This window comes from Lentinula edodes (genome assembly GCF_021015755.1).
Source record: "Lentinula edodes strain Le(Bin) 0899 ss11 chromosome Unknown C8R40scaffold_86, whole genome shotgun sequence".
Classification (NCBI taxonomy): Eukaryota; Fungi; Basidiomycota; class Agaricomycetes; order Agaricales; family Omphalotaceae; genus Lentinula; species Lentinula edodes.
In genome coordinates, this window is record NW_025764392.1 from 36,405 (window position 1) to 61,418 (window position 25,014).

At 47.6% G+C, this 25,014-nt stretch overlaps 9 protein-coding genes and 1 non-coding gene across 10 annotated transcripts; 5 read left to right on the top strand and 5 right to left on the bottom strand.

The window, feature by feature from the left end:
* The first annotated feature begins 13 nt into the window (after window positions 1-13).
* On the top strand, window positions 14-1,946 carry C8R40DRAFT_891153 (uncharacterized protein). Its single transcript, XM_046236599.1, has 2 exons — window positions 14-273; window positions 319-1,946. The coding sequence occupies exons 1-2, from the start codon at window positions 76-78 to the stop codon at window positions 1,645-1,647; spliced, it is 1,527 nt and encodes a 508-aa protein (XP_046078932.1). The 5' UTR covers window positions 14-75; the 3' UTR covers window positions 1,648-1,946.
* On the bottom strand, window positions 1,832-3,430 carry C8R40DRAFT_890878 (S-adenosyl-L-methionine-dependent methyltransferase). The gene is made up of 9 exons (XM_046236598.1): window positions 3,281-3,430; window positions 3,177-3,215; window positions 3,086-3,121; window positions 2,885-3,030; window positions 2,753-2,824; window positions 2,672-2,692; window positions 2,534-2,618; window positions 2,425-2,476; window positions 1,832-2,365 (listed from the first exon to the last, which is right to left on the bottom strand). The coding sequence occupies exons 2-9, from the start codon at window positions 3,207-3,209 to the stop codon at window positions 1,956-1,958; spliced, it is 855 nt and encodes a 284-aa protein (XP_046078933.1). The 5' UTR covers window positions 3,210-3,215; window positions 3,281-3,430; the 3' UTR covers window positions 1,832-1,955.
* Window positions 3,431-3,456: 26 nt separating this feature from the next.
* On the bottom strand, window positions 3,457-4,438 carry C8R40DRAFT_890852 (ubiquitin-40S ribosomal protein S31 fusion protein). Its single transcript, XM_046236597.1, has 5 exons — window positions 4,270-4,438; window positions 4,128-4,211; window positions 3,926-4,079; window positions 3,730-3,864; window positions 3,457-3,673 (listed from the first exon to the last, which is right to left on the bottom strand). The coding sequence occupies exons 1-5, from the start codon at window positions 4,287-4,289 to the stop codon at window positions 3,587-3,589; spliced, it is 480 nt and encodes a 159-aa protein (XP_046078934.1). The 5' UTR covers window positions 4,290-4,438; the 3' UTR covers window positions 3,457-3,586.
* Window positions 4,439-4,710: 272 nt separating this feature from the next.
* Window positions 4,711-4,818, bottom strand: C8R40DRAFT_t310. Its single transcript has one exon. It is a non-coding gene; the product is annotated as a tRNA-Leu (tRNA).
* A 1,634-nt stretch (window positions 4,819-6,452) lies between these two features.
* C8R40DRAFT_1075298 (P-loop containing nucleoside triphosphate hydrolase protein) lies at window positions 6,453-7,822 on the top strand (the record flags this gene model as incomplete). Its single annotated transcript, XM_046226840.1, has 7 exons — window positions 6,453-6,565; window positions 6,617-6,681; window positions 6,733-6,866; window positions 6,920-7,233; window positions 7,286-7,497; window positions 7,545-7,677; window positions 7,732-7,822. 7 exons carry the CDS (start codon window positions 6,453-6,455, stop codon window positions 7,820-7,822), a joined length of 1,062 nt encoding a protein of 353 aa, XP_046078935.1.
* A 61-nt stretch (window positions 7,823-7,883) lies between these two features.
* On the bottom strand, window positions 7,884-10,487 carry C8R40DRAFT_1063525 (uncharacterized protein; the record flags this gene model as incomplete). The annotated part of the gene is made up of 3 exons (XM_046225532.1): window positions 7,884-10,054; window positions 10,105-10,206; window positions 10,262-10,487. 3 exons carry the CDS (start codon window positions 10,485-10,487, stop codon window positions 7,884-7,886), a joined length of 2,499 nt encoding a protein of 832 aa, XP_046078936.1.
* A 145-nt stretch (window positions 10,488-10,632) lies between these two features.
* On the top strand, window positions 10,633-12,404 carry C8R40DRAFT_1063497 (uncharacterized protein; the record flags this gene model as incomplete). Its single annotated transcript, XM_046225529.1, has 8 exons — window positions 10,633-10,965; window positions 11,017-11,124; window positions 11,173-11,259; window positions 11,310-11,654; window positions 11,717-11,986; window positions 12,047-12,097; window positions 12,147-12,225; window positions 12,283-12,404. The coding sequence occupies 8 exons, from the start codon at window positions 10,633-10,635 to the stop codon at window positions 12,402-12,404; spliced, it is 1,395 nt and encodes a 464-aa protein (XP_046078937.1).
* Window positions 12,405-13,839: 1,435 nt separating this feature from the next.
* C8R40DRAFT_1063489 (uncharacterized protein) lies at window positions 13,840-16,370 on the top strand (the record flags this gene model as incomplete). Its single annotated transcript, XM_046225528.1, has 5 exons — window positions 13,840-13,888; window positions 13,947-14,329; window positions 14,380-14,519; window positions 14,572-16,262; window positions 16,321-16,370. The coding sequence occupies 5 exons, from the start codon at window positions 13,840-13,842 to the stop codon at window positions 16,368-16,370; spliced, it is 2,313 nt and encodes a 770-aa protein (XP_046078938.1).
* A 1,257-nt stretch (window positions 16,371-17,627) lies between these two features.
* On the top strand, window positions 17,628-19,074 carry C8R40DRAFT_1137096 (uncharacterized protein). The gene has a single exon (XM_046229419.1). It carries the CDS (start codon window positions 17,840-17,842, stop codon window positions 18,683-18,685), a length of 846 nt encoding a protein of 281 aa, XP_046078939.1. The 5' UTR covers window positions 17,628-17,839; the 3' UTR covers window positions 18,686-19,074.
* Window positions 19,075-23,326: 4,252 nt separating this feature from the next.
* On the bottom strand, window positions 23,327-24,802 carry C8R40DRAFT_1178567 (uncharacterized protein; the record flags this gene model as incomplete). The annotated part of the gene is made up of 3 exons (XM_046232883.1): window positions 23,327-23,495; window positions 24,137-24,167; window positions 24,214-24,802. The coding sequence occupies 3 exons, from the start codon at window positions 24,800-24,802 to the stop codon at window positions 23,327-23,329; spliced, it is 789 nt and encodes a 262-aa protein (XP_046078940.1).
* Window positions 24,803-25,014: the final 212 nt, after the last annotated feature.

Below are 25,014 nucleotides of genomic sequence, written 5' to 3' on the forward strand. Positions count from 1 at the left end.
CACGTTCGAAAAAAAAGATGGGCGCTAAAATGTTTCTCATTTGTCTTTCAACCCCACATTCGTTTGATTCAAGAAATGCACCAAGCATTGCTTATAGATGAAATCTTAGAGGTCATTTTCGGTTTTTGTACTGAGAGCTGCACTCTTACTCGAGCTGGGCGAACCTGCCAAGCGTGGAAGGATCCTGCACTAGATCGAGTTTGGTGGCGTCTTGCGTCCTTCAAACCTCTGCTAGATCTCATACCTGGCTTGTTGTGCGTCAATGGAGTCTATGTGAGCGTTGGTGCCTGTTTAATTCAACATGCTTACAATTACCAGGTCCTCGAATTATCTTTACATCCCGATTTCCGACGTCTACATTATTACGCCTCCCGTGTCAAGCAAATTATACATCGACAGAGGATACAAATACATCCTACACTTCTGACATTGATTCTCCAGGATGAGAAGCTTGCGAGCTGCTTCAGAAGGCTCGCCATAGCTCGGCTTTCCTTGACCAATTGCCATGCTATTTGTTCTATCATTTCGTCGGCGAAGGGATTGCAGACAGTGGAATTAGATCTCGGATTCTCTACGGTCGCATTCAAAACTGTGAACGGAGCTGCATCCGATTTCATTTCGACTGTAGACCGTGTATCGAGTTGTTTCACTTCTCTTAGTCTACGTGGTATTGCGTCAGGCCAAGTGATGAATTCAGTTGGGCATCTATCGCGTCTTGAAGCCCTTCACCTTCGTGTTGGTACCTCATTGCCTGCTGAAACTCTAGCCGCAATATCGACATTTCCTTGTCTTAGGGAACTTGAAATTCACACGTCCCATATCCGGCCTGAAGACTTCCGCTTCTCGTCTTCAGTGTGTTTTCCATTACTGGAATCCCTTGATATTCGTGGGCGTACCAACTCTATTGAAAAACTTCTACAAAGCATGCAGAGCGACAGCCTTGCGGTCCTACGTATCGATATAGAATTCTTGGTTTCAACTGACGATACCTGGGACGGGCTTTTTACTGCTATCAAGGAAAAAACACACGCCAGTCTTCTTCAGCTGACGATAGAGCACCATATGGATACCCAGGATCTACCTTTAGAAGATGATACCCCCAGTAGCTCAGATACCACCCATACCTCGAACTCATATATTAATAACCTTCTTCGCACCAATCCTAATGCTCTTCTTAACTTCGAACACTTATATTCACTTTCTAATCACCGGGAACTTCGTCAAATCGTTCTCGAGACCACCCCTCCAATTCTCGTTCGAGATCACGATCTGGAACATATTGTTCGATGGTGGCCTAAGCTCAAACATCTTGACTTAGGATCTGTTCCAACATTTGACCCCCGATGGACGCCCAAGCCGACTCCGGCTGGACTAGCAGTTCTCTCTCTCGGGCTTTCTGCTCTTGAAACTCTCGTGATACCTGTCAATATTGCTGGACTGACCTCAGATGTCGCGACGAAATTCGCCAAAAATTCGGACAGCTCTTTGCGATGTATAACTCTGACGGCGTTGACGCCACCGGAGCAATCTTTGGCTCACTGTCTAAACCGTCTATTTCCTTCGGTTATAGAGATTCATGGCACCTTAGGACATGAGGAACATTGGGACTCCGTTCAAAACCATTATAGACTGTTACAAGCATTCTGACTGTTTCAGTTAGAGATGGTGACCTTTAGACGCCTCGGAAAACCTTAGATGACCATTCATCGGATTCGTTGGCAAGGACTACCGGTACCATAGAAATGTATCTTAGATGCCTGTCCGCTTATAATGCAATTTTCCTACCTATAGATTGATGGGCGTTTCTCGTTTCTGCGCAGTGAGATAATGCCACATATTGTAGAAGTGACCAGAATCTATCTCTGCCTCGTAATGTCGGCCCCAAACTTCAATCATTTCATGGGAGAATCCGGCCTGCAGTGCAATTTCCTTAGCACCAACGAAAAAGTCCTGTATCACGATACCAGATTTGTGAGACCACCATATATGTACATACTAAGGGATGACAAACAAAAGCTCACCCGTTGGTTGATATTCAGAATTCTGCCTAAGTCTTCGCCGTTCTCAATCCCTTCCCCAGGCCAGTTGATTGGACTGAGATAGCGGTGTGAGTCTAGCACCGTTAGCGTATCTACATTCTTGACTAGCTCTTCGATCGGTCGATAATCTTTGCTCCGAGTTAAGTTGCCAAAGAAATCGAGCCAACTTGCGTACCACGAACGACCGCAGGCGTCTTTCTCAAGTACTATCGGCTCCGCTGGATTTGAGTTGGTGGTACCACAATTCCACCATTTAAAAGGTTCAACCAGCTTTTTGTGTTGGTCATAAACAGTCCAATCACCATCGGCTAGGAGTAGAATGCCGCCTGTATACTGACGATATCAAAAAATGCTCAAATAAAAATAAGGCATAAAAAATAGCGACCAGGTCGTAGGGTTTGAGAAAGCAGAAGTACTAGAGTTTGTGGGTCCCGGACCTAATCAAAACCGTAGAGTTAAAAACAGGCCCAGAAGTTGAAATAATTTCTGCTCACATGTTGCGCAACACAGCGACAATGGACGATGGATGCTCGACCGTTGAATTTTGGCAGGGTCTGATCCAGGTCTCCCTGGATAAATCTGGACAGAGAAAAAGTCTTCCTTGACAAGAAACCATGTGTACAACAACTTACTCAAAATTCTCTGGCGCATCTCTGTGGAAATGATTAGAAGCTAAGTATGAGCTCTAATCACGGGAGACGCTGATCACTAACGAGAATTCCTGAGCATTCAAATCAAGGCCTACGACCCAAGCACGGGAAAAAGTTTTCGCCATGTTAGTGGCCCTGGACAAAAAGCGCCATCCGATAGTCAGCACCATAGCTCTCGACCTATCACCTTTTTACCATATTGCTGAACCACAACCGACATCCAGGACAGTCCCTTGTCTCCCTTGCGCGTCATTGAGTAATTGATCCACCTGGTCACTGACACCGACAGGGAAGAGTCCTCCAATCATTAGGGACCAAATGGAGTGCTGGATACCTAATCGCTGGAGAATGGACGGCTCTATACATCATGATACTGTGGGAGGGAGAAATACTTACGACCATTTCTTTAACATCTGTGGGCAGTTTGTAGACCTCAAATAGTCATCAAATTAGAAAACAAATTAGGAGAACCAAGAAGAAGACTTACAGCATTACGAATATCGTCGACATTTGCAGCCATGATTTACTGTGTGGACGATCGAAGAAGGTAGCGTCGAGCTCTACCCGAATGTGAGTTCCTGTTATACATACCTTTGCTAAATTCGCTATCAGCATCTAGCGGCATCCGCTGTATAAAAGCCTGCCAACACGAAAACGAAAAATCCGGTTGCGATCGAGATAACGGTTTATTGGGTTCAATGACTGTGCCACCAAAGATTCACGGCAATGCGATAAAAAGCGTTTCAATTGTCGATGATGGCGATGATATATCATATCAAGGCAGGCAAAGGATACTGACAACAAGGATAACAAGGAGCAAGACTGTCATTGGCATGTATAAGAGCATAACATAATGTAGTGAACCCTAAAGTGCATAGCCTACGGCACACATCCCCTTTAAACTGCCGGAGGCTTGGTACCAGGAGTAAACGTGTAAGTCAAGCCGCATTTGCCGCAGTACTGGCGATCCTTGTGGAAGGCCATCTGATGGTTGTAGATCAATAAGCTAAATATTGCAACGTAGAAGGATAGATACTCACGAAAATTCCGGCACCGCATTCAGCAGTAGGACATTCACGGCGGAGTCGTTTGATTTTGCCATCCGAATCCACCTTATAGTATTTCAAGATGGCCATCTTAACCTTCTTGCGCTTGTGCTTGATTTTTTTGGGAGTCTAGAAAGGCTCAGGAGGTTGGTGATGTACCCGACACTTCGCGATAGCAGGAGCGACATACATTGTAAGTTTTCTTCTTACGCTTCTTGGCACCACCACGAAGACGCAGCACTAAGTGAAGGGTGGATTCTTTCTGAATGTTGTAATCACTCAGAGTACGTCCATCCTCAAGTTGTTTTCCGGCGAAAATGAGTCGCTGTTGATCAGGGGGAATTCTAGAATATGTAAGATCGGGGAAAATATTGAACGATGTGCACACATACCCTTCTTTGTCCTGAATTTTCGCCTTAACATTGTCAATGGTGTCAGAGGATTCAACCTCGAGGGTGATAGTTTTGCCCGTAAGGCTGAAGGAAATGGGCAAAGATTAGAAGGTAGAATCTAAAAGGGAGAGAGATTACACACGTCTTGACGAAGATCTGCATCTTGTTTTCGGACGCCTCTGTCTGTCCAACGAAATAACGATGGAGTCTTCGACAAAAGCAAGAGCCTCGATGTATTAGAGCAGAACAAGGATATGAATAGAGCACAGCGACCGGTGGCAGTGTCTGTACAGTTTCTCAGGATATTCTCACGTGCCTGAATCAGACGCCAGGTACAGTAACCTAACCGCCGCCCGGCCTCAGCTAAAAGTTGAGAAAACTGAGCATTGATTTGGTTGAAGTTGAACTACGTCCTGCTCAATGCTATAACTACTGTACGTCTTCGTCGAAAATTTTGTTCTGCGTCCGGCGCAGGTCTTTAAAGAGGTTTGTGACCAAAATGATTTTCATCCCATGCTTTGCCCGCTATTAACAACCCGAAATTCGAAAACAACAAGCCAGGGACAAGCTTCCAAAAAAGACATGATGAGAGTGGGATTCGAACCCACGCCACAATGTGACCAGATTCTTATGCACACCAGATGTGCTGGTCTCCTTAGTCTGGCGCCTTAGACCGCTCGGCCATCTCACCTTGAAGCTCCGGTTTGAAGCATCTTTTTAAGAACAGTAAACCCCAAGAAGGTATGTAGGCTGTAACTAAGTTTAGACCTAGTTTCACTGAGAGCATGCCGCAAGTGGGTACATACTTCCGGGGCCTCATAGGAGGGTGCCAGTGACAAGTTTGTGAGTTTTATAATAACGCATGCCTGCACATCAAAGAATTCCAAGGTAGACCTGGCAAGGTCGTTGTGATTCTCCATTTTCTAGAGAGCCTGGCAGCATGATGGAATCTGTGTGACCTTTGGAGCGCAGGTTTTCGGTATTGATACGTGACATTTTGCCAGGACCGAGCCAAGTAGTATCTTATCTTGTCATTATCTATTGAAGTATTACCCGTAGTGCACATATCTTCAGAAAAAAGTTTGAAAATTGGCAAGTTGTGGTCAATGGCCGGACTGAGACGATGAACGAGTAGGAAAAATCATGCACTGCTTTTTGTGGTCAGTTGCGTCTATTGTGAGGGGATGAAGAATTGAGGACAACTACATGTGTCGGTCAACCTACCTACCTACATCCCTACCATGAATATAAATTTAACTCGAGAAATAATATCCTGACCAGGTGAGTTAGAAGTAGACAAACCGGCATCACAAAATCGTGTGACCGTGCCAGGGCAATGAACAGTAGAAGACGGTAGATTCCCCCAAGCCACGATAATCACTGGTGAGATGCGGCACCGGAAGGTTCAATGGTGCATGGAGAGCACAGAGTTGCCGTGCGGAATCTGGAACTCCATGGGAGAGAGAGATAACATACAGAAAGTGAATTGTAGCATTTTTCCAGCCCTGAAAATATCCCGGCTCTTGGCGTAGTGGAAGGGGTTAGATAGCAATATTGGAAAGGAAGGCAACCTTTGGAGCAAACCAGTTGGAGTGCGAGTGTATATAGAGAGGACAACGTTACACTGGTTATTGGATATATTCAGAACGTTGTGGTTGTGTGAAAACTTGTTCAGTGCATATAAGTATGTAAAGCTACACAAAGGTGTCGCAGAACCAGACGACGCAGAACCAAACCACTCACGGGGAGTTTCAGTGAGAAATTTTGAAAAAAGGAAAATCGACGTAGATGATAAAGCTTAGCCTTCTGCTAGATCAATCAGGCTCATCTTGCGGGTTACCACTGGCAATGGCGCAAAATCCATCTGCCTTCCTGACGGTCGCACTAGTAGTGAGCAATATCGCCGAACCGAATAACTTAGCAGTCCCTCACGAGAGATAACAACTAGGATTGTATCTTGCGGGTGAATACATGCGCATGTATTCGAGTATTTAGTTGTCAAAAGTGGTGAATATTTTTTAGGCTCCGGCTTGAATTCGAATGCAGTCTGAACTTAACGGTTCCCGATCCTTCGCTCCCCACATCCTTCAGTATCTGCACAATCTCGGTACATAGCGAGCGCTGCATTGAAGATAATCGTCGAGAGTTATATCTCTGAATGAGTGAAGTCATATTTGGCTCGGACTGTTCGAGACTGTTCGGCGGAGACATCGGGCCCTCCAGAATCGGGTATAAAAAGGTTAAGCGGCCCGGGCTGTGTTCGAGTCGCGTGACTATAGAATCACCTCTCTCCTCACAATCTCTATAATAATATACTACTGCAAAATGAGCAATGACGAGGTAATGGACATCGACTCCATACCTTCTTCCTCGAAAGGCAAGGGAAAAGCATCCAGCAATGACTTCCCACCTCACGAGTTGAACGAAAATCTACCATGGTAAGCCATTGTCGCAGCGATAACATGATTCGTTCTATTCACGCGTTTTAGGGTGGAAAAATACCGTCCGGTCACACTGGACGATGTCGTATCACATAAAGATATCACCAGCACAAGTACGAATCTTTCTTGAATGAGCAGACGCGTACAATCTCAGAGTTTACCAGTCGAAAAGTTCATCGAGAAGAACCGACTACCTCATCTTTTGTTCTACGGACCCCCAGGTACAGGGAAGACATCTACTATTCTAGCAGTGGCTCGCCGAATATATGGGGAAGAATACAGGAAGCAGATCCTGGAAGTGCGTGACTACCCGTTGTCCGGCACATACTTTCTCAGAAATCCACTTTACAGCTGAACGCGTCAGACGACCGCGGTATCGATGTAGTCCGAGAACAAATCAAACAATTCGCCGAGACGCGTACGCTTTTTTCCAAAGGCTTCAAACTCATCATCCTCGATGAAGCAGATATGATGACTCAAGCAGCGCAAGCAGCATTGCGTCGTGTCATCGAACAGTACACCAAGAATGTCCGATTCTGTATTATCTGTAATTATGTCAACAAGATTGCGCCTGCAATTCAGAGTCGATGTACACGCTTCAGATTTTCGCCTTTACCTTCATCAGAAGTGGAGAAGCGGATAAACCTGGTTATAGAGACTGAAAAGTGTGTGCTAATCATACTTTTCTCGACTGATGCTGATGATTCTGCTTCACAGGGTGAAAGTTACGGACGACGGCAAGAAGGCTTTGATGAAGCTTTCCAAAGGCGACATGCGGCGCGCACTCAATGTCCTCCAAGCATGCCATGCAGCTTACGATATAACTTCCGAAACGGAGATATACAATTGCACGGGAAGTCCGCATCCTTCTGACATCGAGACTATTGTGAAATCGATGTTATCCGACGAATTTACAACGGCCCACCAATGTGAGTTACCCCAAGAAATTTGAACGCATTTGTTCACATATCTGTAGTGATATCGACTATGAAGACCGAGCGTGGCCTAGCGCTTCAAGATCTCCTGGTTGGCGTGTACGAATACATCGAGACTATCGAGATCAAACCTCATGCTAGAATCTATCTCCTCGATCATCTTGCCACCACAGAGTACGTATTTGCTCTTTATCCATGTAGAAAGCCAACATTATGACCTGAACACAGATACCGCCTTTCCACTGGTGGTAGTGAGAAAATTCAGATGAGCGCGTTACTGGGGGCGTTCAAGAATGCTGTAGAATTAACATCACGGTAGAGTGGAATATGATCATATGTACATGGCCCAAAGCAAAAAAACGAAGTTGCACACTCTGCAGTTATGAATCCACCTGCATTTGATCATTTGATACTGGATCAACCTCCATGCTCTGTTCTGCATTACCATTCTCCATCAATACATCACCATCAGCCTGCTCTGAATTAGAACTAAGATGTTCTGTTAGCTGCGCCCTTGCATTGACCTCTCCATCGACAACCATCCTGAGCCTATCCTTCTTATATCTTATAGGATCCACGGAGTTGGAGAATCCAGGCTCCAAACCTTCCAGAGCCCACAGATGGCTAGTCTGAGGATCAATCTTTCCTTCCGGTGTGAGTGCTTGATGAATGGCTTCCATAAGAAGAGGATGTCCGAGGATGCCAGGGTAGTATCGTCCACTTAACAGGGTAAGACTAAATACGGCCTCGTACCCCGGATCGAGAATAGGACGGAATTTGAACCCAGTGGGAGGCTGAGGTAGATCGTAGTGAGAAACCGGGATCGGTGGTTTGTATACACCATTTGCTTTATTTTCAGGTACGGAAGAGTGAGGTAGAATTTCTGAAAGCATCTGTGGGGCAGTTTCGGCTATAGGAATGGTAGGGTTTGGATTGGGCAGGGCTGTAGGCTTTAATGGAGAGGGCTGGGGAAGGACTTTTGACATCCCATTGGAATCTTTACCAAAGATAGCACTATCGGTTCCTAATGGCGTCGACGAAGGTTTTTTCGCTGCGTCTTCTGAAGGATCAACCCAGTCAATATCTGCAAGTTCATATAACGTTCCGGCAGCTCTACACTCGTTACGCTTTCGTCCCTTCCCAAGGTCCACCTCTACCGTGAACAACGCATCTAGCCGCATGAAGACACCCCGTGAGCGTGCACCAAGTTCCTTTGGATCCAGATTGTCACCATTCTGCGCACTATGTAAAAGCGCGCTGGGACCGGCTGGTGATGGGGCTAAAATGTGAGGTGCACCGTCTCTTGCAATTGCATTTCGGCCTATCTTCAATCGTAAGAGATCTCCTGTCCAAATCCTTTCGGCGCCCCACCACAAGCCATGAAAATTTTTCTGCGTAAAGGTATGACCTACGGCTTTAGGTGCACCAAGCGTCGTGGCTTTCGTTCGGTTCAATTCCTCTACCGTCATATATCGATTTCCAGATATATCAGAGGATCCATAAGATGTCTGAGGGCCGGCGTTATAAGCATTGCTATTACTCGCGGCGACGATGGCATCTTGTAGTGAATACCCGGCAGAACTAGAAATCGAGGGGCCAGACGGCGGCGTGGGGGGCGGGTCGCTTTTGAAGGAAAACTTGAAGTCCCAATCGTCCGTGAGACCCCAGAATCCCGCAATTTGGGAGCCAATCTGAATAGCAAGTGCATACGGGCCTGTACTATCCTCAAACGACGGAGGTGGAGAAGCAGCCTCTTCGGGATTTTCAGAAATGACGGGAGTAAAGTTTGTTGTGTATTCTGCATCGAGCCTGATTTTGGAAAGCGGTACGTCTTGGAGAGCGTAAATGAGTTCCGTCGGCGGCAGATAGGCTTGGTAAGGAAGAACTTGGTCGTCTCGCGCCATCATAGAACACGATGTGGCTAGCAATCTCAACTTGTACTTGGTATGATGGGTGACTGTCCAAGGAGGGTTTTCGGGATCGTAATCGGGGTATAGGCCATTCTGTGATGAAGTAGTACTATCTTCAGATTTTTGAGAAGGGTTGGAACGTGTCCACGAGTCTTCTACTATAGCTGGCCAAGCATTGATCACATCGCCGTTTCCTTTAGGTCCGGCGATCGGCGACTCTAGCTCGACCCAGACAAGCTCATCATTCCTGTACCACCGCCTGAGTAGTAAAGCGGTGTTATCATGATGTGCAGCTTCAAGGTCAGTGACCTTTTCAACAGGTGCGGGATGTTTGGGAACGATGAAGGTCGAAGGCTTTCTCAATTTGGCCTTCTGGACCGCAGCATACACGACTTGGTTTCGAAGTGCGCTTCCCTCCGGCCGTGGTCTACGTTTCGGTAACGAAACTCGCGAAGGTGAGCTCGAAGGGCCGGGAGACGTTTTCTCAATGATTCCTCGTTCTCCCATGTTAGAGGTAATCTCCCGTTGTTTGGTTTTTGAGCAGTATTTGCATTGGCACTTTCCCTTCATATCATTGGAGAGCCATATAGCATGCGGTATGAGTTCTGGTACGGAGCGAAATTTTGGGGAGTTTGTCGATCCTAAAATACGTTAACACCCATTCTAACCTTCCTGTTCGAGTAAAACATACCAAATAGATAAACGTCTTGCCGGGGGTTTGAGACAGGACCCTTGTTGTGTATGAACATTCGATAATTGGCAGGCCAGTCTTTTAGCACATAGTTAAACCCCTCTGCGAGTCACATATGAATATTATGCAACTGGAAGACTTGAGATAGGGAACTTACTGGGCCAATTGAAGGCATTAGCCAGTGCTTGACCGACTTGCACACGCCACTTTATAGCCATCCCCTCGTCAGAAGGCACATATTGCATGTAATTGACCTGCCCATCTGAATCGACAATTCGTGTCGTGTTTTGGGGCCAGGTGTCCTGGTCACCGTCCGAACGCTCAATCTCCCTGAACACCGGATTCGGAGGAAGCTCATGTTTGACATTGACGGATCTACCCATTATGAAGGAAATTAGAGAAAGATATCAAAGCGCATAGATAGCAGATGGTAGATGGCAAAAGAAAGAATCCTAAGAGAATCGAATGGGAAAAATCTGTATTATTTAATCTTTAAGCGCCGTCAATTTCATTTCACCTCCTTTCATCATGGAAAACAGCAGTAGAGCAAGATTTGAACTCTCGGACAATGACAATGACAATGACCATTCAGAGTCTATACTATCTACTACGCCAAACGTCTATATCGAGCCTGAAGTCCCCGATCCATTTCTCATTGATTCCGATGCTTCAGACGAGGAACCAGAAGCTCACGCTAAACGAAAGCAAGAACTTTCTGTGGCTACTGCCACTCAATCATTCAGTCAACAGAATTTGATCAAAAATGGACCTCCATCGCCTACTGAAAGCGAAGAAGAAGACGCACCAGAGATATATCTCCCTGGACTTGTGCTGCCTACTATGTTTCTGCCCATACCAAATGTAAACTTTCTCTTTCATTGTTGCATTCTCTGTAATCTATAACTCCAACAGACCGATCCATTAACTACGTTGTTGAACAAGTACATACATCCACCGGAGAGGCGTCCAATGCGAGACATTTCTGGAGAATGGCAAAAGAACAACTTTCATACGCTCGTGGTGAGTAACATTGTTCCGAGACGAGTTCGTATTACTAATTTTGTTCAGCTAACCAACAGCTGGAGAGCATTAGCTAGGATGGCGCGCGATCGACTAGTCACTACCGACCCAGAGGACTTGGCTCTGGTGTTAGGCGTGAGTTATACTACTCGTTTCTGTGCTCCCCAATTCAATAATTGAATCAGCTATGGTATCTTCGTCTAGCATGCCTATCACGACTACGCCTCTTCAACCAAACTTCCGTCGAATGCACCAACCTTTTTTCTGTCTTGAACACTGTCGAACCTCCAGAGGCGAAGTCATGGTTATTTGAAAAGCTACTTCCATTTGAACTCGAAGTGATGTACGTGCGGCTCAAATATTGGGCTGGAGATCATATGGGCTACCTTGACGCGCTCAATGCGTTATTGAGAAAGTGTAAGCTCAAGGCAAGGAAGGCTCCAAAATCAGATCCAACGATAAGTTCGATGTGGAAAGAACGTGCAGCGAGGGTTTCTTTGATCATTGCGTCCCAGTTATGTGAAATGAAAGTGCGTGCCCCTCGTTCCTCTTCTTATGCACTACTGATTTGTTTCTCGCTTTACCACTCAAGGATTTTGGTGCATCCACGAAACTATTGGAGTCCTTATGCAATCAATCGGAGCCAACATCGGCCCTACGATCTGCATTAGCGCGAATCTATCTCCAGGGCGGATATATACAGAAAGCTAAAACACATTTTTCGTTTGTCGAGCAGAGTCCTGACGCTACTGAGGGCATGAAAGGCATGAACCGGGCATTGTTAGCCTGCGCGAATGGAGAATGGGATCTTTCGAGTACGATATTGACTGATCTCATTGAGAGCGAACCAGATAATTTCGTGGTAAGTTATCATCGAGAGAGATATGATATGCAGGGCGTTTGATTATATTACGCTACTTAGGCTGTCAATAACTTGTCCGTCTCTTTGTTGAGTCAAGGACGATTGAAAGAAGTAAGTTGTCTGCTTTTTACATCCACCATGCCTCTGACTTTTATGAAAGGGCATAGAAGTATTAGAAAAGGCACTCGAAGCGTCGCCCGCTGCTGTCGTGGTAGCAGAACCATTTCTGTTTAACCTCTGTGAGCACGCCTACGACTGTCTTGATAATTACCTCTATTCACCTTTGAGATCTCTAGCAACACTTTACGAGTTACGGTCATCCATTGCGACACAGAAAAAGCTCGAATTGCTGGTGGAGGTTGCCAAATGGAGTGGAGATGGGCTGAAAACGACGTGTCTGAAAATGCCTAGTAATTGATTATGTTGGTCCCTTTCCAATCTGGTATGTGCTCTTCCATGTCTGATGTACTCTGAAGTACTGTGATGCGAACTATTGTAATTCCCTTTCACTGTAGAATACTTGACCGTAGTTCTCAATTTTTTTTGAGTTGCATCACATAATTTGCACTTTTGTACTAGTAGTATGTACCTGGAACCCGCATATGTCCGATTTTTGGGCGGGTTCATTCTCATCGAGGACCTCAGAGGACCTCTCGCTTCGTATGCGAACTCGGGTCTGAGACCACATATCTTCTATAGACTCTTATAGGAGGGGATGCCTTCAACCGTCTCAGACCTTAGCAAGAGTTGGGCCCTTGATATACACTCGATGCTGATTATGTAGTCCCATTCTTGCTTAATGACACAACGTAGATAGTGGTGTTTTCGAATACTAGGTTCAGGGCGTTGGCTTCTGATGCATCCGACATGACTTCGTCCCTGTCTTTTGGCCACTGTGCCAGGTATGGAGGCTTGCAGGAGTTCACTGTTGTCTCAATGGCTTCCCTTCATTCCGCTTAGCATATACTTTCTTCGCCTTCCTGAGGAGTGTTAGGATTTCCTCGTCACTGAGATCGTCTACATCAGATGAGTGTAAACTGAGATGGGGCTTGTTCGAAATAACAGCGGTCAGAACTGTGTCCAAGACGTTGGCTGCGACGTTTAAGAATGTGTAGACTATTCATCTAATCCGGTCATTCCGTGACTGCGAGGATTCCAAGGTAACGAAGAGTCGTGAAAAGTATTCTGTATAGAGACTTAGGACTAAGGACGCGTTGATGGTCACCGTCAGCTCGTGACTTGCAAGCTGTTTATTAATTATTCCTCCTTCACCACCTTTCCCTTTACCCATCTCACCATAAATTACCGTTTCAGCAATCCTAATCACAACGGATCCGCCGTTGTCGTGCTCGACTTTCCTCTTATACCCCTGATAACGACCTTTCGGATAGTGGCACTCCACGACCTCGGCGGATACAACTGTCAAGTATCCAGATAACACGTCCCGCTCAGCACTCGCATAAATTCCATATCACTCTTTCCATCCAATTGTCATATTCTCAGCCCCCAATATGCCGTCTCTCAGTCTTTCGCCTTCCCAAGGTTCATTGTCCAGTTCTACATCTGGCAGCAATTACGCTCCACCATCTCCAGAATCCGTTAATTGCGCTTCCTCGTCTAAACTGTCTTTAGATCAGCAGGATGAAGGTGTGTATAGGTACGTGAGTGCGCGAGCTTTAACTAACGGGGCTCTCTGTTCAGAAAATATCACTATCACTGCGAAACGAATCCCTCAACAGAAAGTTACCAGGCAGAAGAGCCAGGAAGAGTACGTCTTTAATTCTTAGGCTTTCAATCTCGGCGTGATGCTCATTCCTTACAGAGATCTTCGGCTGCTCGCCATATCCACACATATGACGGAACTTTCATACATGATCTCTGATATTCAGACGCGAATTTTCGGTACACAGTATACTTCCGCTACTGTTTGAACCCTCTACTAACCCTAGGAATCATCTAGAGATTCAAGAGCTCAGGCACAAGTCACAATCCAACGGGGATGCAGCAAGTACAACCAGCATCATTGATCAGTCCTTAATGAGTTTGGACGAGAAGCTGGAAAGCGTGTCGAAAGGCATCAAATCTATCAATGACTCCCTTGATCCACATCTCCAAGCCACTCCTACGATACCTCACAACGGCAGCGAAGCCGAAGCTAACGAAACTGCGGCTATTATTCGCAAACACAACACGTTGGTTTCCGAATGGGAAGCTGTGCAAGACGAGAGTGAAGTTTTGAGAGAAGAGTTGAAGGAAGATAAGTGGTTGACCGTGTTTCGGACTGTGACGGACCAAGCAGATGGGATGATGTCGAGTCTGGAAAAGGGCGTTAATCGGTGCCAGGTGCGTTCTTTCTACGACTGTGGCGAAGATGCTAACGTGGTCGCTGATAGGAATTTATATGGCAAGTTCACAGGAGAGGTATTGAGGATACGATGGGTCACTCGCAGATTTCGCTTACACGGCCCGAAAAGACTGCACCAACACTTGAAACATTCACTGCGCTGCTGGATTCTTTCGAAGCAAAGAAGAAGTATGATCTCATGTCACCTTTCTTGTTGACCTTCTCATATTTAATCTTCCAGGCACTACATGCCAGCCACATCAAAGGTTCTTGCAATCATTGACAAGGGAGTCCGCGACAGAGTGACAAAGAATGGTGAAACTTTACGTCGACATGCGGAATCCGCTCAAAGATGGAAGAATCTACGAGAACGAATAGCTCGGACTGACGCAGATATGGATTCTGTGCGTCAAATCTTGACGCACGGCGACGCAGGCAGCGAGCACGGTTCGTCTGGCACCGCATCCACGCAAAATGGATATCTTGCAACTCCACAGAGTGGACGTGCTCCCAGTTCTTCTAGTACAATATCTAGATCGATATCACCTTTCAAAAAGTTTGCCAGGAGGTTGACAGGTAGTGCAAGGTCTCCAGTGTCGCCCGTGACGCCACTTTCAATAAATAAGAATAATGGTGCTCGAGCCCCCTCTTCTGAACCTGTTCCTCTTCGTCGACAAAAGACATCTCTTTTTACATCCCTTCGTGGTCCAACCACCCCAATCACTCCTGATCGACCTTCCCACAAATACAGCCAGAGCCTCACCCCAGATTCGTCTCCTCGGAATGCACGAGTAGACTCCAAGAATAATGGCGGCAAAACTCTGAATAAGTCCCCTTGGAACAGCTCGACAAAGGTTGAGCCTGAAGCGACAATCAAAGGCACTCCTCCCAAGAGAGCCCCCTCGGCTGCTGGTCTGTATAGCGATGTATCTTACTCATCGTCGTCCGTGAATTTCGGTGATGGAACATACAGAAGGAGTCTTTCAAGGGTATCGATGGCATCTTCTCGTCCGTGGTCTCCAGTAACTTCGTCTGTGTCAACGAACCAATCCTCAAATGCGTTCTATCGTCCACACCCTCCTCCCCCTCCCATCCCTCTGTCATTTAGGCCTCCGTCAAGAGCGCAGACACCTTCTCGTGCTCGTACTCCAGGTCTCACAAGTACTACACCCCGTCCAAGACCAAAAACCCCAAGTCATATTCCTGGACCTTCAGATAAATTGAGATATATAGCTGGTAAATCTGATGCTGGATGGGATGAGGACGAATCCGTCTCGGGACGGGCATTCTCTCCTACCCAAAGTGTAACATCAACTCCCGGAGACGGAGGCGCACACCCACCCCGGCCTCCAAGTCGATCTATGATCCCCGTTCCCGCATTGCATCTTTCGTCTCCTTCAAGACCTGGATCATCCATGTCAATTCGAGCTAGATCGGAGAGTCCGTCATTCACATTTAAAGCTCATGCTATGCGTTCGCAGACACCGGAGTCCACTTTAAAGGCAAGGAGTCAGCAGGTGCCTGTCTATCAAGGTACTTTTGGCCGTTCGTCTGCACGACCTTCTCTGCCGCCTTCGAGTTTCCGAGATGGCTCGAGCAGTCGTGCGCCTTCGCGATCTACCTCGCGAGCGGGTGCTTCAACCCCATCGGGGACTTCAGGTTTCCCGACCTGTGAATACATTCCAGGGAACAACAAAGACCCACTTGACGTCGAAGTCGCGTTCATTGTCAACTCTATTGCACATGGCTTGTTGATAGAGAGGGTTGATCCCCCTATCAAGAGAGTACCAGGAGAGAATGAGGAGGTCAAGGCGCAATACGCGTTTTCGAATGCTCTGAGCCGGAAAGTAGTCACTTGCAAACTAACGACGTTGACGAGGTCGGGGAAGAGCGGGACGATGACGACGAAGAAAGTTATGTGTCGTGTTGGTGGTGGCGAGTATTCAGTTCCACCATCTCTATGAATTTATTCTCATCTCTCCATTTCTAGGATGGCAGGATTTAACCCACTATATCCTGAGTCGTCAAGCTGGCATGTGAATGACTCTCCACTATTGCCTCGATTTGACCTTGTCCGTGTTGACCCGCCTCCATCTTATCTTGCTCTCGTCGTCGTCTCATCCCTCGCATACATATGAAGTCCTCATTTTCTATACCAGTAGTAGATATCGGAAGTCTCAAAACCATTATTATATCGCACGCACATCATGTTTACATTGCCCCACATTCTCTCAGTTGTCGTCGCTCTCCACGTATGGTCTCGGAACAATATATCCTTAGTATGGTTAATCTTCGCTCAAATAGCATGACCTCTACTCATGGGCATTCGGAAACTGACACACACCGTGGCCCCTCGTTACGTCTAAGGTCTAGGAACAGAATGTGGGAAGATGATTGAATCCTATCGTGACTTCTGTCCACAATGTCATCTATCGCTCCTCCTCCTCGCGATATCAAGACGATTGCAGAGGTCGAAAAGTCATTGACCTTCTCTTCATTCACCGCTGATACAGCGTGGGAGGTTGGAAATGCTCTCCGCTCCCGTTTGCTTGATTTTCCAGACCCACACTGCGGGGATCGATCCGTTTTCTCACCCAGGAAAGGCTGATTTTATAGGGAGGTTTGGTACAATGAAGAATACTAATACACAACCACCATCATCTCGCGGGCGCTTAATCGTAAATTTAGAATTCTACATCGCTCCTACCCTATACTCTGCTAACTCGTACTCTAAAACCCCTCTAATTCGTCGGCGTCGGCACTAATTGGGTCCCCCGTCGTTCTTTCTCTAATCTGACAACGACGTGGAGGCCTCTCAGACTGGTGCGGTCGCCACAACACACCACACTCGAGTTTCACCCAATTCCACCATGGATAACGGTAACGACGAAGACTACCCCCTTGACTACGACGATGGTGACTACGAGGACTCTACCAACGAGGTTGGAGACTCCCAAACTCTACAAGAGGAGGAGACCGATAACGATGTGTCTCACATGGCTCAAGACAACGAATTTCAAATCACTGACAGCCCCTCTCAAGAGCCTGGACTACGGAGTCCGACCACTGCTTCACCCAATCCGGCAGCATTGGCATCCCGTATGCTCCAGCTTAGCGGTATGTTGCATCGTCGTGCTCAGCACAGTCGAACAATGAATGAACCCCCTCCACCCTCTCTCTCGACTCCGCTACCTTCCTCCCGTCGGAGTCTAGCTAACCAATCAGCTGACTCCTTCACCTCGGCTGGGGGCACATCGGTGGCTCCCACTCCCGCACGTCTCCAACCCCCTCCTCCTTCTCGAGGTCGCCGCGCGCGTAAGCCTGGTACCACATCAACCACGCGTAAACCAAAGGATCCGGACAATGTCCCTCGCACAATCACCTACCCTCCCTCTTCTGAGCTGGAACAGAGACCGAAGGTCGGAAAGGAAACCAACTCCAACCAGATCCTGAGGGTGGAGGCTAACCTTGTCCGAGTGGAACAGTTAACTCAACGCAGGGTGGGGGAAATGCATTCTTCAATGCTTTCGGCGCTCGCGACACATCGTCGCGAGATCCTGAACGATACCAGGGCGGAGTTGGACAAGATAATCTCAAATTCTCTACGGGAGGAAATAACTAATATTGTTTCTACGGAACTCAATCGCTTAGAACCGAACCTCGTCACACGCCTAACCTCTCTCCTGCCCATCGACACTATCAACACCCTTCTATCCTCCATGGAGGACATGCTCAATGCCTCTACCCCTGTCACTCCCCCTCATGGGCCTTCACCTCTGCACCTACCTTCTCGCCCCAACAATCACCTGTTCACGCTTTCCAAAACTGCCCCTCACTCATCACGAATCCCTTCCTCTTCCCCTCTACCTTCCTCACCCTCCCTGCTGGCCCGTTTGCGGAATGGACCCTCAACGACGCAACCAGGACCCCTGATCCCTGCCGACAACTCCCCATCGACCAACGTCGGTGCCCCCCAAACGACCATTGGTTCTTCAATCAAGGCGGGTAAACGACGTGCCGACGATGTAGATGCCAACAATAGGGATCCTAAGCGTCATCGCTATGATGCTCGCTCTGCTCACACTGTCACCATTGACCTTCCACCCAACTGGGAGCCTCTCCCCACCACTATTGACTACATTTTCGAAATGTACAATACCTGGTCTACCGACTTCGATGCCGCGGCGCGGGTGCTGCTCCCACGGGTCGGTTATATAACTCGTCTAGGTCCCTATCGACTCCGCCTCACTTTCTCTAAGGAAGGCATCGAGGAGTTCCTCGCCGCTTGGAATACCCACCACACCTCCGTACCTGGCTTAACCAATGTCATTGCTCACAGGGACAGCACTCATTGACGGCGGTGCGGGGGCGTGGAACGGACTGGCGATACTTCTTCCAACCTATTCCTCTCCCCCTCTCCTTCTGATTATGTGCTCCTGGCTATGACATCGAACATTACTGTACCCTACTCTTATGTAACACCATCTGTACTGCCCTCCTCTTCCTCCTCTGTACTACCATCCATGCCTCATTCACTCTCCTCTCCCATTTCTTGCTTTTCTCCCTCTGCTCCCCTTTCTACCTTAACTATGTCTTCCTCTGTCCAACAAATTCGAAAAATGCGCGTTCTATGTTGGAATATAAATGGCCGTTACCTTCTTAACTACCTCTGCTCTGAGTTCCTTGACCTCATGAATAAATTTGATATTATCCTCCTTCAGGAGACACGACTACAACACCACTCGACAATTCGCTGTCCCTGTGGATTTACTGCTTACACACGTAATCGCCGGACCCTACACACTGACATCGAGAATCCATGGGGTGGGGTAGCTACGCTAGTCCGTGACGGCCTCCAATGTCGCGTTAGGCTTGACCTCTGTGGCCCAGATATCCTGGCAGTGGAAATCAATGCAGTGGTCTTCTTCAATGTATACATTCTCCCTGAATCTTCTCGTACTGACTGGACAGAATGGGCTGAGCTCCATCCCTGGGACTCTTTGGCTCAATGCATTCGCCTCGCAGTTGCCCTGGATATCCCATTTGTTGTTGCTGGTGATTTCAACGCCCGAACAGGCCATGTCCTCCCCTACCCCACCCACCCCACCCGATTCTCGCCTGACTCTGTGGTTTCTACACGCGGTCGTCGTCTATTACAGCTATGTGCAGAACTCGAACTCACTATTCACTCCGACTCCGCTTCACCTGATCCCAACAATGGCTGGACCTCTTTTCAAAAACGCCGCGACAGCCTCGGTCAACTTATCACTCTCCCCTCAGTTATTGACTACCTCTTATCCTCATCCCTCACCTCCTACTTCATCTCTGACTTCACTATAAGTTTGGAGACCAAATGGTCGGACCATGCCTATCTCTACTGGGACTTCATTCTCCCAGGGCCCCAACCACACCAACAAACTGCGGCACCTCGTCGCCGACCACAAATTTTCGCCCCCTGTACCTCTGACATTGACCTCCTCCAGATGCGGATCTTATCGGCCGACCCCCCTACTCTCACAGACCTCCTGCTTCAAGTCTATGGCCACGCTCAACCAAACGTATACACTCAACCTCTGAAAATCTATACTGATGGCTCATGCCTAGCAGCTAACTCCGCCTCTGCACGCGCTGGCTTGGGTGTGTATTATGGTCCCAGCAACCCTCACAACCTCGCGGCACGCGTTGTTGGACCCCAACGAAACAACCGAGCAGAACTTTATGCTATTTTGGCTGCTATTCAGCGCTCAACACCAACTCGCCGCCTGGAACTCTTCTCGGACTCTACTTATACAATTCAGTCTATTGTCTATGGTGCTGGTGACAACTATCAATGCAACTGGGACTGCCCCAATGGCGATCTCCTGAAAGCAATTGCATTGTGGATCGCATCCCGCCCTTCCACAATTGTACTCACCCATGTTCGGTCTCATACTGGGAATGCCCACAATGATGCTGCCGATTTGCTTGCCAAACAGGGTGCCTCGCTCCCTCCACCTGCTCCCTTCTCTGACCTTGACTTCATTGCGCTACCCTCCCCACCCACTTTTCACCCCGCTCACCCTACTTTTATCCCAAAAGTTTCCACGCTGCTACCTGATCCCCGATCCCATCCGAAGCTCCCCAACTCTCAACGCATCCTCACTGATGAATTCACTGTTGGGCACCGCCGCCGTTCCTATCGACGGCTACTTGAAGACAAAGCACTGCTAAAACTACGTAACGCCGCCGAGGCAGGCGGCACTGCCTTCTGGAATCATTACAAGTCACTACGCAAACCTGACCGAACTACTCCAAAGGTCACCATCTCTCAACTCACTGACTGCTTCATTCCTCGCATGAATCCACCCGACACTACATCAACTTCATTTGACCCTCGAATATTAGAACACCTGGATGCATCGGCAAATGAGATCCCCTTCCCATCCCCCCAATCCTCCCATCCCGACTTCAACCTTGCCGTTACTGAACATGATGTCGGTTCTGTCAAGGCCTACCTTAAACGTACTACTCACTCTGATGCCACTGGGGTGGATGCGGCAACTTATTCCCAACTGATGGGGATTCCTAACAATCTCCTTGCCTCTTTATTCTCTCGAGCCTTCCGTTGCAATGAATTTCCGTCCTCTTGGCTAATCGCTATAATCATTGCTGTACCCAAGCCAGGGAAGGACCCTTCAGATGCAAACAACTACCGTGCAATTGCACTCAAGAGCTGTGTCCTGAAATTTGCTTCCCTGCTCATTCACCTCAAACTCAGTCATGCACTGGAACAAGCTCAGGTCATTCCCCCCTCGCAGAATGGTTTCCGATCAGGATATCGTACTAACAATAATGCATTCATTTTGCGCACCCTCATTGAGAAAGCACGTGCTTCTGGGAACACCCTCTTCGCTGCATTTGTGGATATATCTAATGCTTTCCCCTCCACAAATCAGAGCTCTCTATGGATTAAGCTCGCCAGTCTAGGACTCACCGGTCAATACTTTGACTGGCTCTGTTCGCTCTACAAACGGATGACATATGTGATCTCACATGACGGAAGCTTGTCTGCCTATTTCCAGGCAATGTGCGGAGTACTTATGGGGGACCCTTCCTCTCCAACACTCTGGAACATATTCCTATCCACTTTCCATCTCTGGCATGACCCTGATGACCTTGAGCTCCTCGGAGTTGTCATCTCACACCTCGAACATGCCGATGACATGGTTCTCATCACCCGGTCTGCCCTTAGCCTCCAACGCCACCTCACTACCTTCGAACACTATTGCCACAACAACAACCTCACTGTTAGCGCGGGTAAATCCTGGGTTATGCTGTTTGGTTACCTACCTCCCACCCTACCCACCCTGTGGCTAGCTGGCTCGGCCCTACCGTTCAAGGATGCTGTCACTTATGTGGGCATACAGTTTCAATTGTCACACCGCCACCTCTTTGCAGCTCACTACACTACCAAACGCGATGCAGCCGTTACAGCCGCCGGAGGCATCTCTGGTTGCGAGCTCATCATCGGACATCAACGACTCGACCCTTCCATTGCAAAGCAACTTTACTCTGCCCTTGTCGACTGCCACCTCATCAATGGTTGTGAGGTTATTATCGACACGGACAACCTCCTTATTTCCATGTTAGAACAGGTCCAACTTCTTTGCCTTCGTCGCTTACTGGGCCTCTCTCGTCGGTCCATGACAACACCTCTTTTCACCGAGACGGGGATCATGCCTATCCGTGCTCGGCGAGTCATCCTAGCATTGCGCTACCTCATCTACCTCATCAATCTCCCTCGGAATCACTACGCAAGCCTGGCCCTTCATGAAAACCACAACATGCGTGCCTCGGGAATTCCATGTTGGCTGTCCGACCTGGACTGGGTGATACAACATCTACCAGGCTGCTCTCTCTCTCTCCCACCTCTCCCCATCATCTCCGAGGAAAGCATACTCGCGCTCATCAAGTCCATCACAGCCGAAACAAATTCGCGCTTACAAACCGAGATTGACTACAGCAACCGACTTGCTCTCTTACAACACCGCCTTGAACCACAGAAGACAGGACCCAACAAACTCATTACCCATACCCTCCGCCACTACCTCACGCATGTATACAAATCCCATCACCGTCTCTCACTCACCTGTCTACTATGTGGGGATATGGTGCCCATCACTTTCCACTCTTCCCCAGCTCGTATTCACTCACTCAACCTCGATGAAAACCATTCGAAACGGTGTCGTGCTTGTCTTTCACCGCTGCAACCTGAATCCCCACAACACGTCCTTTTACAGTGCACTGCAATTGCCGCAATCACTACTTTAAGGAACGAATTCCTCGTTGATGTCGCCGTGTTCATCCCCCTACCAACAACTCGGACTTTCACCAATGTTGAATCTCTGTATTACCTCAAGGCTTTTATATTCAATTGGAGTACAGTACATCGGGTTGCGCGATTTATTCATGAAGTAGTTGTGATATGGAAGGCCTTTACACACCAAGAATTGGATGGGAGCTATGACAAAAGTTCTAACGAGAACGATTAACTATCGATTGGATATACTTTATTACCCTCTCATGTACCTCTATCTATTTCCTCTGCCTCAACGTCCGGGCGTCAGTCTACCTTCTCCTTGTGGGTTGCGCTCGCTGTCGTTCGCTCGTTGAGACCGGCCGTTCCGTTTAGGGGACCACACCATTAACGTGGTGGGGCTGAGTAACAATCTATCTATCTATCTATCTAAACTCCTCAATTTCCAATCGGCGAAAATCTTAAATAGTCCTTCCATAAATGGACGTATCTTATAGAGCAAATATAGAGCGATATTTTTAATTATCCTCCAATAAACCTTAATGAGAGTATCTAATATAAACTCGCACAAAACATGTATACTTTCCTGACACCGGTTATTGGAATGTTATCAAGTATTGCCTTTCAGAGTAAATAGTGTCAAAATTGAGATTTTTTTAATGATAGCAGTTGACAAATATTGCCCAGGAAAATCAAAAATTCATACCCACAATCGCCTCATGGAAATGGTGAGGGTTTTTAAAGCAACCTCGCAGAGGTTATGCATACCCGATGTCGGGACGTCTGAACGTCCAGATGTTGCCGAGGTCAGAACATCTGAACGTCGGTATGTCGGCGATGTCGGTATGTCGGAACGCATGACAACGCTGCTGTCGGGGATGTCAAAATTCATATCAAGGACAATATTTCATTCTGACGAGATGGGTGATTATTACAAGTAAATAATTCTACCAATTTACATTATGGGGTCCTTTAGGTCATTGAGGGTCATTGAGCTTTTGCAAGTCTTCGATTTTTTAGATCACCGTTGAGTCTGTGAGGAGTAATCTTGATTGCAGACGTAGTGGGGGCTTGCATAGTCCTAGAAAAACTTTTAGTCTAGAGTATATCTTCACATTTTGTCAGTTAAGCTCCATGATATTCGGAAAAATACATATCTTGACGGTCTATCTCTATATTGAAAACTTTGTGATGCAAAGAAGCTCAAAAATTTGGTTGGAGGCTAATATTGACAGCAGGATACACTGGTTTATGCTAAGGTCTGATATTACTATCGGAATATCAGCGGAAATTCTCCATGAATAAAGAAATCGGGTACCTTCATGCAACGGCGGCCCTCAAGAGGATGGGATAAACGATGGTGATCCACACTACAGGCCAAGGTCCAAAAAATATGAATTTCTCGATGTGTGTTCTTTGGCCTATTGATTTCTATATCGCCACGAAAGAAAATGGAATCGAAGTGCAGTACATACAATTTTGACAGTAAACGTGCGGGCGGTCAACGCACTCCATTTCAAGAAGAAGATGAGCTAATGATTCTGAAAAGACATGATCAGTAGAACAAGAAGGAGTCAAACAACTCACCAGCTCTCCGCCTATTGTCGACCCGGACAGGCGGGAACCATATCCTCCCTGCGTGGGGGCAATTTTTGTCCCATTCCTCCTTGCGACGATTGAAGTTCTTCGTCATCCCCATCTTTACTTCGTTGGAATCAACGTAAGCATAAAGATATCCTTCCCCGTCCGCGTCAGAAATCGCTCGCCGCTGTCGAACATCGTAGAGACGTTGTAGTTTGTCAAAAGATCGACACCTTCCTCTACTTCGGCTCCCATTCCCGTTTCCCCATTGATCCGTGGCACCAGTATCGTCATCAGCTCTACCGCTACCTCTCTGCCCCTTCAACTTCTTCACAGGACGCCGCTTCGAAAAATTGGGTAGGTTAGAGAACATCAAAGACGGTGGGATCTTGCTGAGGGCCGGGTACAGCAAGATTTGGTTGAAATCGATGTGACTGGCACACCCAATAACACAAGTCACATCCTCTGCAGCTTCGGGCAATAGCTGTGCGTTCACGCCAGTGATTCTCGAGACTGTCAGTTGGGAGGTTGATGTCCAAGCTCGAAAGACCGCATCATGTATATCTTCTGGGGTGCTCCGAGGGGTCGAAAACATCAAAAGACTGCTAGAGCGGAAGCTCTATCTTTCGGAGGTCCTGCCACTCCAATAGCCAGGGAGGTCACATTCATCTGTCAGCGCTCCAGCCCACAATCCCACTGTACTTCTCCAGCCAGGTCTTTCAAGCGGCTGAGAGTCGAGGCTCAGTACAGCGTCTGAATATGCCTTCCGTCGTACTTCTATCCTTGCCATAGGCGATAAAGACGTCG

Coding starts and splice junctions, on each gene's coding strand:
- C8R40DRAFT_890852 (XM_046236597.1), bottom strand. CDS start 4,289: ATGCAGATCTTCGTCAAGAC. Junction 4,080..4,127: donor AAAATTCAGGACAAAGAAGG/GTATGTGTGCAC, acceptor TACATATTCTAG/AATTCCCCCTGATCAACAGC. Junction 3,674..3,729: donor AATGCGGTGCCGGAATTTTC/GTGAGTATCTAT, acceptor TACAACCATCAG/ATGGCCTTCCACAAGGATCG.
- C8R40DRAFT_1137096 (XM_046229419.1), top strand. CDS start 17,840: ATGCATTCTTCAATGCTTTCGGCGCTCGCGACACATCGTCGCGAGATC.
- C8R40DRAFT_890878 (XM_046236598.1), bottom strand. CDS start 3,209: ATGGCTGCAAATGTCGACGATATTCGTAATGCT. Junction 3,122..3,176: donor TCGACGATATTCGTAATGCT/GTAAGTCTTCTT, acceptor TGACTATTTGAG/GTCTACAAACTGCCCACAGA. Junction 2,693..2,752: donor TTGAATGCTCAGGAATTCTC/GTTAGTGATCAG, acceptor TCATTTCCACAG/AGATGCGCCAGAGAATTTTG.
- C8R40DRAFT_891153 (XM_046236599.1), top strand. CDS start 76: ATGCACCAAGCATTGCTTATAGATGAAATCTTAGAGGTCATTTTCGGT. Junction 274..318: donor TGTGCGTCAATGGAGTCTAT/GTGAGCGTTGGT, acceptor TACAATTACCAG/GTCCTCGAATTATCTTTACA.